Below are 11,148 nucleotides of genomic sequence, written 5' to 3'. Positions count from 1 at the left end.
GAAAGTGGGTCCTAAGACCTTATGTGTGTGTATATGTAATATGTATGTATGTATGTATGTATGTATGTATGTATGTATGTATGTATGTATATGTGTGTGTGCGTGCATGTTGCTGTCGTTTTTTAACAAAATTGACATTTTTAGACCTAATTTGCATATCGCCAATGGGATAAAGTTGTGAAATCAACTACATCTACACAACCCTAGATGCATTAAATTTCAGCTCAATTGGAATAATAGCTGTTCCACCAAAGGACACACTTTTTGACTTTTGGATCTAATTTGCATATCACTGATGGGATCATAATGCTATAAACAAAATCTTTATTTGAACACCCCTAAGAACATTTCCACATTTCAGCAGAATGTGCTCAGTGGTTTTTTAGCACAACTGAACTGCGGTTAACTCCTCTGTTTCTTCATCATCTAGCCAAATGGACATTTCCTTGTATTCGTACTCCTTCTTAAGTCTCTGGTGACGAGATCTAGAGCAATTCGCGAAGTCTAGATATGCGTTAGTTTTTTGGTCGCTTTCTGTAAATTTACCTGCTACATTCTGAACTTCACTTCTCATTTTGTTTAATTTGATGAGGGCACTCTTCACCTCCAGTAGGCGATCAATAATCGCCTGGTTTGTTTCCTTGGTAACTCCTAAGGTTGTATCATTTCGCTGAAGATTAGACGCCATTTCGTGTCTTACGAAAAGAAAATGAAAACACACAAGTACTGATTTCAGAAGAAGGAATAAGCCAATCACAGATTTTGTCATATACAATACATCACTTACACCTTTCTCTAATTTTAATGGCCATCTTTGAAAATGTTATAGCAAAGGTAGCTTTTCAATAGTTCTTCCCCTGTCATGCTGTACTCAAAGTTAAACTTTACTAAACGAGAGCGATATCTAGACATGTAAAATTATAAAATTATAACGATCACCTCACTACAATAGATACAATACTAAGCAGTGGTAGCAGTCATGCGTGCAGTGGCTGGCTGCTTGCAACCTGCGCTAGCTCTAATAATGTAAGTATTTAAATGTGGTCTTTGTAAAACTTTTCTACTAACGGGTCTAAGTAGCATACATAGAAATACATACCTAAATCCAGACACGTCTAGTTTTAATCGCTGGATATCCGACTGTGTTACGTTTTTGTCGCCCTCAGAGCCACCTGGTCGTCTATCTGCCCAATAGCGTAAGACTAATTGCTGGACAACCTCCTATTAAAGCGAATAAATATCAATCCAGTTACAGTTATAACAACGAATAAAGTCAACATTTGATACGATACAATTGAATTGCCACTGGATAGATACACCCCTGACCATAGACGTTACTGAGCCTTTGGGATGTGTTACTGCAATGAAGTTATTTGACCTTGCCCCTTGACCTTATTTGACCTTGTGTGAAACAGTATTGTTGGTAACAACCAATAACACTTTTATTTAGTTTACCAATACTGTTGGCGATGAAGTAATGACATTGTAATATTTGATCATGAAATTGGAACATTTAAAATCTTACCTGGTATTCTTTCTTTAGTTTTCCAATTTTGTGCAATTGTTTCTATGGACATAATTCATACGAGTGACGTCACACAATGATGATGTAAAAGGCAGTTTATCAATTCTGCACGTGCACAATATTCTACACTGTACACACCCAGTATTTTCTTGTAACCAGTAGAGAACCCAACCTTAATGTTTTTGGGTTTTTTTTAGAAAAAGAGGAATTCGCCAAGCTTACATGCCTTTGTATTTATGTATCGTATGAGCTGTAAATGTTAAATAAACTCAGCCTTGGTCAGCGAATCATTGAATGTATACACACACTTTTGTCTGTACTAATGCATTGTCTCGTTGTTAACTTACTTTTTCTTTTCGTCGTCTAGTCCGAGGACATAGGATATATTTCACGGATAGTACAAGTTTGTAGACAGTCTTAATACTTGGTACAACATTAAATGGTGGTGGAATAGTTCCTGTATTCTCAAAATAGCTCATCCATAATTTGGCTCTGGAATATTTCCATTCCTTATCGGAGTTTTCCTACAACGTAAATATACAATAGTTAGAATTTTCAATTTTAATATTTGTAAATTATTCGCGTTGGTCTGTCTGTCTGTCTGTCTGTCTGTCTGTCTGTCTGTCTGTCTGTCTCTCTCTCTCTCTCTCTCTCTCTCTCTCTCTCTCTCTCTCTCTCTCTCTCTCTCTCTCTCTCTCTCTCTCTCTCTCTCTCTCTCTCTCTCTCTCTCTCTCTCTCTCTCTCTCTCTCTCTCTCTCCACTCACCTCAATTCTAGTATATGTGTTACTCATCATAGCAATCAATGCATTCAGTAACACGATTCTACCAAGTATATGATACAAGGCATACAGTAACTCCCCTATACCTTCAGTGAACGCATGGTTAGCATTCACCTCCAGAACTTTCAGGTTAATAACACCAAACAGATTCCAGAATAGTGTCCTTAGAGTTTTGAAAAAGCTGCAAAAGAAGTTATATTGTTCATTGACTGAGAGCATATTGTGACCTTGTAAATACATATACATTATACATGATAATTACTAATTGACACGAGGACTAGAACGCCTACGTTCAAACTTAAATTCACCTTTGACCTTTCACGTCAGAGAAAAGACGTTTATTGATATCTGGGCGTATTTGGGCTTAACTAGTCAAGTGATTATACTTTATCTTACATTTAAAATAGAACACATCATAATATTATTTGTGGTTCAATTGATGACAACTAGCATTTGAGACTTGAGTGTCAAAATGTTTATCATGAGTTATCAATCGAAACATATAGTGTGGTTTCCATATTTAAAAAAAAATAAAAACTGAGAAGTGATTTCGCCATTTCAATATTTGTTTGTATAGTATAGATGTCCAGATGTGGTTGAAACTACGTTGCTATGCTGATGACCTCTGACCTACCCAGCAAATCCTTGGTAACAGCCTGGATCGTCGTCATGGTCACTGCATTCAAGGAAGGTTAATGTAGAGTAGAATTTGTAGAGTTGAGTGAGACCGATAGTAAACGCCAGTAGTATGAAGGAGAATATACAAAGAAACTTAACAATGTCATAAAGTATACCGCGCAGTGAGATTTGAAGTGGTCCAACCTGCTTACTGATGATTACAACGTTAATAAGTCGTATGAAACTAATAATATTGGCCAATGCGAACAATCCTTCAGCTACAAGGTCAGGGTCAAAGGCATCCCATACAAGTCTAGATTCCGTTATGAAGTTATCGTCTGCGTACTTGTCTAATATTCTCGAAATGCTAGATTCAATATGTCCGTTGTCGTTTGCTGCGCATGCGTTGCTGAGGTTTGTCATTAGCGTCTGCAGTATTGCAGTGAGCATTGTAGTCTGGTATGATGTTGTTTGAATGACAATATTCGTCATCGTCTTGTCCACATACGATTGCAGGTCAGGTAACGTGTTGAGCTTTAAATATTCATCAAGCTCGTTCACGGCTAGCCTTTTTGAACGATAGATGTCCCCATTGTCCTCGGCTGCACTGTATCTTTGTCGCCACTAAAATTCCACAAATAAAAAACATATACATATACTTTTTTTATTAGACATTCCCATCTCACATCAGTCATGTGACAATATTTTGATATGGAGATGTGGATTTCAATATATCAAGTGTGAAACATTGAGCTATGAGTTAGAAACACGTAACCATGTTAACACTTCAAAAATATTATGCCCAATATATCTGAAACATGAGCGCAAATTATTTTTTAAGATCTCAAACTGGTGTACCATAAAATTTATTTCACATTCGTTGCCTTATACTATCTTCACTTACCTGTGTTAATGACTAAATTGTAGTTCCCAGCTATATCACTTTCTGTGAGCGCAGAGTCCCCGTTGCAGTAATTGAAAGCATGGTAACCAAAACGACAGATAAAAGTACCAACTAATCAGTCAATGTGTTTCCTTGTAAAGGGTACTTTTTGTCGTATTTTACAACAAAATAACACTCAAAATAATGTTGATTTGTATGTTACTATGGTAACATGCAAAGCCTCAGTCTAGTATACCTTGGACGACGGCAAGTAATGGAATGGCAAAACTGAATAAGAGCATGGGTAATGCTAATCAACAAAATTTAACAATACTTTACCAACAACCATGATATCAACATAAGTGAGTAAGACGTCCAATACAGGGCGAGTTGAAAGAAATCCATTATATTCCATGCATCGAAGGTATAATCTTTAACACCATGTGTCCAAAGCTCTTTGATTTCCCGCCATGTCATGCCTGATATGAATAAATAATAGAGAAAAATGTGTGTTCAGCAATATGTTTATTGGTATTCAGTCGTAACAAAATAGTAACATGGCAACGTTTTATCGTTTCAAGAGATCACATATTACACATATAGACAAATCACTTATCATGGACCTACCGGTTTACATCCATTATACGGTTATACGATTTCTTTATAACTGAATTAGCTACCAAGGTTGGACTAATACAAGCAAAGTAACCACATGCAACGTTTTCAGTACCCTTAAACAACATTCACCTATTACATATATGTATTTAGTGTTATGCATTTTCCATACATAAACCTACCTCCTGCCTGTATACACTTACCCAGCACCAATATTGAAAACTGAATACACTGACATATTAAAACTTAGTTCTTAGTATCTGTTTTACTTACCCAGAACCCGTTTTGAACCCAAAGTAAATACCAGTTTATAAACATACCAGTTACCCGTATTGAAACCATGTACCCGTTTTTAAGCATACCCAGTACCCGTATGGAAGACAAGTACCTGTTTTAAAGCATAATCATTACCCATATGGAACCCTAGTTTCCGTTTTCAAGCATACCCAGTACCCGTATGGAAACAAGCACTCGATTTCAAGCATACCCAGTACCCGTATGGAAACGAAGTACTCGTTTCTAAGCATACCCAGTCCCCGTATGGAAACCACTTTCCATTTTCCCATTTTAAAGCATACCCAAACCCCGTATGGAAACCAGATACCCGTTTTTAAGCGTACCCAGTACCGTGTTGAAACCTAGTTGCCGTTTTTATAAACATGGTGAATACCCCATTACGTTCTTTGAAAAAAAAATACATATGTACAAGATACCCATAAAGCAACTTGCCTATTGAGCGTATAGTACATACAACTTACCTAGGATCCACACACACATAATTAATTCTATGGTAGTAGGTTTGTTTCCGCGTCTGCTATCCATTACAACACTGTATTCCGAGGCTTCATCAGATTCTATAAAATGACCTGTCATTATCCAGTCTTCAACTCGTAGTAGTGACAGGAAGATTAGAGTAATAAACCCTAATGATGATGCTGTGTGCATTAAGAACTTGACGTATCTGAAGATAAGGATGGTAGTGATATTATAGATGTACCACTACTATATTACATTTTCCTGAAAATTGAATCAGGTAGGAAGATCAATATATAGAAAGAACTGATCGTATTTGTAAATTAAGTGGCCTTGTTAAGCTTTTGAATGAGTTCCATTTTCTTTTGAAATGGCGGTGTGTTGATCAATATTGTAAATAGTACATTGCACATTAGTGTTATGCTCCTCCTACTTAAGCAAAGTTTATAGAAATAATGTTTTCGGAATATAACGATATAATACAAATAGTAGCTGTTTTTTGTTTCATGCAATGTCCTTAAGAAATTAAGCAAAAAAGCAGAAAATATTGCTTGAACCCATAGCATTATCTGTTGTATGTAAGAAATTGTATTTTTCAGATTGCATTTTGACGATGGCCATGTATATGCAATAAATGACATATATATATATATATATATATATATATATATATATATATATATATATATATATATATATATATATATATATATATATATATATATATATATATATATATATATATATATATATATATATATATATATATATATATATATATATGCCAGTTTGCAGTCTGAATTGCACATCCTAAAACTGGTCATCCTAGTTTACCTATTACTTATTTCAGAGGTCATGTTAAAAATAGAAAAGCCAATTTATATATTAAAAGAAGCCAAATTAAGAATGAGTTAAACGGCTTGATGGCAATTTCTGTACTTCAATTCTACATCGAGTTGCATAAGTTAGCTTTTACCATCTATGACATAAAAGGGGCAGTAGGGGTGAGGAACTTAGTAAAATGGATAATACGTAACGATAAGGTAAGTCTGGCTTCTTTGGCTCGCGAATATTTATATTTACATTTCCTTTTCCGCTTGCAAAAAATGTCTGAGTCATAAACACACAATATCTATGAAAACAGTAGAAAGTGTAGCATTGTTACTCACGGTATTCGAAGAAAGTGCACCAATCGACCTCGAGGAACAAATATGTAAATGAGAGACAGGATTGGGAAAAAGAGCATAATGGCAAGACTGACGATAAGTTTACTAATCTGTGATCTGTCTCTCCAATTTGTCAGACCACGGTACCATCGTTCTATTAAAAACTGCTGACAATTGGGATGAGCAACAAACTAAAAAATAACAATAAAAATAGGAATGTAAACCATCATCTTCAAATGCCATTGGGATGGAAGTAGCATAATAGAAGTGTTGATATATACTGATGTCTATCACTATATTTTAACTTTAAGTCACCAAAACCAATTGCTTTCTTTAAGTATTCTTATGTGATACAGGAATTTGAAAGGTTAGCTGATAAATTGAGATAAGCTATCCATCTATCCTAGCCAATTCAGTTTTGAATTGTGAAATCCAGACATTTTATGCAGAGAAGTCTCTGTTTTAGGGTCTCGGAAATTACTAAATACTGTAACAGCTTTTACCTATCTGCAAGCCTGGGGTAAACATATAGAATGGCATGATAGAGAGATATACAATGAAACTCTCTCGTAACCAAGCACTTGATAAACGTCAAGTGAAAGAGGGAAGTTTTGAATTACCAAGAATGTGTATTTTGATCATTCTCATATTTTCATAGGGTAATGGTTGACAATTATTACATCAATTGACTACACACCTTGGGGGGGGGGGGGGTATTCTCATAGAACTGTATACGGATATGTGACGCCCAGATCTATAAAAATACATTCCCAGTATCAGAATAGAAGTAATTGACCAGATGATTCTGACTGAAAATTCTTAACAAACTAATCTGTCTGTTTTTTCATTATAGATGTTTTGAACTTCAGTAACTCCCAAAATTACACATTACCTTCTTTTGTTGATAGCGTACAGCTTTATATACGGCATGTGGTGTATCATTGTCTATTCGACCACTCTCTTCCCAATCGTCAGGACTGTATGTCAGTATGGTGTTGGTCTCTGCTGTACTCCGTGTTTGTGCCAGTATATCAGCAGCAAACGTCTGACAGCGTTCCTCTAATACACAGTATTCATCACTGAATTCTACGTCACGTTGACTAATAATACGTAGTTTGTGACTCAGAGCAAACGCTTTGTTGATTGGATCTTTACTTGTCAGTGTCATGTAGGCTTCACTTGATAGAGCTTTATATATCTGCAGCGCCCCCAGTGAGTGTTGTAAAGTGTGTTTTGCAGTGGCGTCGTACGTGTCAGGGTCTTCTATGCGAGCGCCATGAGATAGCAGGATCTATATGGTTTGGTATACAAACAGAGTCGTTTAACACGAATCAGCTGACAATTCTTAAAACTGCGATAATTTTGATGATGTCATAGTTAGTTAGTTGTACTCCTATGTGATGCCATAGTAATTATGTACATACCTTGATGGTAGAATAGAATAGAATAGAATAGAATAGAATAGAATAGAATAGAATAGAATAGAATAGAATAGAATAGAGCAGAATAGAGCAGAATAGAATAGAATAGAATAGAATAGAATCTTTATTGCATCCGTTAAGAAAACTACATTTCTTCGTAGTATTTTCTGCAATAAGTGTTTTTGTGCTAAAAGAAGCTAGTCAATATATAAACTATAGTAATAATAGTTAACATAAATAACAAAATAAGGTTTATAGGACAGTTTAATCTTTAGGTTAGATAAATATAATGTATATTATCTTTTACTCTGTCGAATGTCTTTCCTTTTGATAAACGCTGATTTTATGAAAGTTGTCATTGCCATAAGTATTTGTCTTTGATCAGAATTAAAAAGAGTAATACAATTTTTGTTCTATTGTCTAGTTCTTTGAAATTGCCTACACCACTGATTGCACTTAGTCTGGTATACATTTGTTGTCTCTCAGTATTATAGTTGTTGCATGTTGTGATGAAGTGTATTTCATCTTCTATCATATTGTAGGTATTGCATCATAGTTATTGTGAGGTGTAACCAGCTGCTGTATACCTATGTGATGTGATGACATAGTAATTATGCACATACCTTGATGATGTCATAATTATTGTGATGTGTAGCCAGCTGTTGCACACCTATGTGATGTAATAGTAATTATGCACATACCTTGATGATGTCATAGTTATTGTGATGTGCAGCCAGCTGTTGTACACCTATGTGATGTAATAGTAATTATGCACATACCTTGATGATGTCATAGTTATTGTGATGTGTAACCAGCTGTTGCACATCTATGTGATGTAATAGTAATTATGCACATACCTTGATGATGTCATAATTATTGTGAGGTGTAACCAGCTGTTGTATACCTATGTGATGTGATGCCATAGTAATTGTGCACATACCTTGATGATATCATAATTATTGTGATGTGTAGCCAGTTGTTGCACATCTATGTGATGTAATAGTAATTATGCACATACCTTGATGATGTCATAGTTATTGTGATGTGTAGCCAGCTGTTGTACATCTATGTGATGTGATGTAATAGTAATTGTGCACATACCTTGATGATATTATAATTATTGTGATGTGTAGCCAGTTGTTGCACATCTATGTGATGTAATAGTAATTATGCACATACCTTGATGATAGCATAATTATTGTGATGTGTAGCCAGTTGTTGCACATATATGTGATGTAATAGTAATTATGCACATATCTTGATGATGTCATAGTTATTGTGATGTTTAGCCAGTTGTTGCACATATATGTGATGTAATAGTAATTATGCACATACCTTGATGATGTCATAGTTATTGCGATGTGTAGCCAGCTGTTGCACATCTATGTGATGTAATAGTAATTATGCACATACCTTGATGATGTCATAGTTATTGTGATGTGCAGCCAGCACAATTGGTGTGATAACTGGATGGAAATCTTCACTTGATGAGTGTGAATTGATGATGTCAATGTCTTGTTTCTGTTAAGTAAAGTACATCAAATAACTGTATTTTTACTATGTTTACTCATTAGACGATAACAATTATTACATATTAAACGTATATTTTTCTTCTTCTTTGACGTCACACGCGGTTAGTACTGCACAACGTATTTCACATTGCAACGTCATCTATCTTTACCTTGTGTAAAGTCTAGTAGTTGAGTGAGTGTTTGCGTAGCTTTTGATAAGTTTAGTTTGATGCCGATGGCATTTAGAATAGTGTATTTACATATGCCATAACCATGCACAAAACTTGTACATTTTATAACCATTCAATCGTTTGGGCAACTCTTTGCAGGTGGAATTCGCAGACTCATTGAAGTTGATATCACTGTACCATACGTTGAAGCCTTTGGTACTGTGTTTGGTTTTAAACATGACCGCTAAAATAGCAAACTACCCCGAACAGAATTGATTATGACGCAATTGACACTTACCTGTAACGTTTTGTTGTGATCACATAATAATTCTACGGCTTTACTAAATTGTATGTCTACCGCACGAAGTAAGGCATCACCGACTTGGACATTGTACATCAATAATAGCTTTACAACTTCTGATATGAAAGAGGACATGGATATAACCATGAATATTAGTTTATGATATCAGCTATGACGACACGTCGTCTCTTGATTATACCCTATCCATAATCACAAAGTTACTTTATAGCGGTACTTTATAGCGAGTACACAACTACTTGGACTTAAGTTTTCAATAGTGTGTTAAGTGTATGTGTTCCTACCGTGATTCCATGTTAGACTCATCTCTCTCTCTCTCTCTCTCTCTCTCTCTCTCTCTCTCTCTCTCTCTCTCTCTCTCTCTCTCTCTCTCTCTCTCTCTCTCTCTCTCTCTCTCTCTCTCTCTCTCTCTCTCTCTCTCTCTCTCTCTCTCTCTCTCTCTCTCTCTCTCTCTCTCTCTCTCGGTACCTTCATTTACTATTTCTCTTTTGAATAACATTACAGTAAATTTACTCGTTCTGAGTTATTCCTTTGCTAATACGATTCCAACACGATAATGCACCATCTGTCGGCAATATTGATTTCGTCTTTCGTTTTATCAACCCTTTCATGTGTACTTACCTAAGTGCCCACTTTCCAGTGCGATTTCAATGGCATTACGTCCCTCTCTATCAATAGTGTTAACATTGATTATCTGTTGATGTCGCAATGCATGCTCTATACGTTGTACATCTCCATGTTCAATGGCTGCCAAGTATACTTGTTCTAAACTCCCGTTATTTGGATTATGTTCCATTTCCTAAAAGATGTGATTGTAAGTTGATATGGAAAGAAATGTACAAACAAACAAACATACATGACAATGAACAGAATGTCTCGTTTTCATTTTTAGTTATCTTACCAACCTAATATATAAATGTTATCAAATGTTATCAAATGTTATCAAACGCTATCTAATCTGACGTTCAATAGAAAGAGACAATCCACAACATTGTATGCTACTTGAAGATCAAGGTAACAATTGCTAGTTCGTAGGACCACTACAGAAAATATAGTATGATCTAGTTTGGATATTCTAAAGCAAATTTAAATCCCAGTAGTCATAGACGATACGTATGACAAGTTATACATTTATAACGCACTATGTGTGAGTTAAAACACACTTAGACTTCCACTTCTTTTCATTCACATCTTGTTCTCTGTATTTAACATTTTCCATGCAGTTTCTATAAGTGGGTGGGACTGTAACACTGTGATCAGTTTAAGCCCACATTACGTGAATTCATATATCAACTAATAGGGAACTTGCAAACCCGCCATGTTGAATGTTGCATCATGGGAAATGTGATAATAAACACTATTGAATTAGCATTGTAAACAATAATGT

The 11,148-nt window shown here is 35.4% G+C and overlaps 1 protein-coding gene across 1 annotated transcript; it reads right to left on the bottom strand.

Moving 5' to 3' along the window:
• Positions 1 to 382: 382 nt before the first annotated feature.
• Positions 383 to 10,557, bottom strand: LOC144439957 (short transient receptor potential channel 4-like). Its single transcript, XM_078129190.1, has 13 exons — positions 10,383 to 10,557; positions 9,741 to 9,859; positions 9,175 to 9,282; positions 7,233 to 7,631; positions 6,344 to 6,531; positions 5,180 to 5,382; positions 4,146 to 4,285; positions 2,940 to 3,547; positions 2,291 to 2,486; positions 1,873 to 2,049; positions 1,526 to 1,567; positions 1,100 to 1,221; positions 383 to 695 (listed from the first exon to the last, which is right to left on the bottom strand). Exons 1-13 carry the CDS (start codon positions 10,555 to 10,557, stop codon positions 383 to 385), a joined length of 2,790 nt encoding a protein of 929 aa, XP_077985316.1.
• Between the last annotated feature and the right edge of the window lie 591 nt (positions 10,558 to 11,148).

The sequence above is a fragment of the Glandiceps talaboti genome, chromosome 9 (assembly GCF_964340395.1).
Source record: "Glandiceps talaboti chromosome 9, keGlaTala1.1, whole genome shotgun sequence".
NCBI lineage: Eukaryota > Metazoa > Hemichordata > Enteropneusta > Spengelidae > Glandiceps > Glandiceps talaboti.
Note: the sequence above shows the minus strand (reverse complement) of the source record. Positions and strands in the feature narration are given on the sequence as shown.

Coding starts and splice junctions, on each gene's coding strand:
- LOC144439957 (XM_078129190.1), bottom strand. CDS start 10,557: ATGGAACATAATCCAAATAACGGGAGTTTAGAACAAGTATACTTGGCA. Junction 7,632..9,174: donor ATAACTATGACATCATCAAG/GTATGTGCATAA, acceptor CAAACCATATAG/ATCCTGCTATCTCATGGCGC. Junction 3,548..4,145: donor TGTTGATATCATGGTTGTTG/GTAAAGTATTGT, acceptor GTGGAATTTTAG/TGGCGACAAAGATACAGTGC.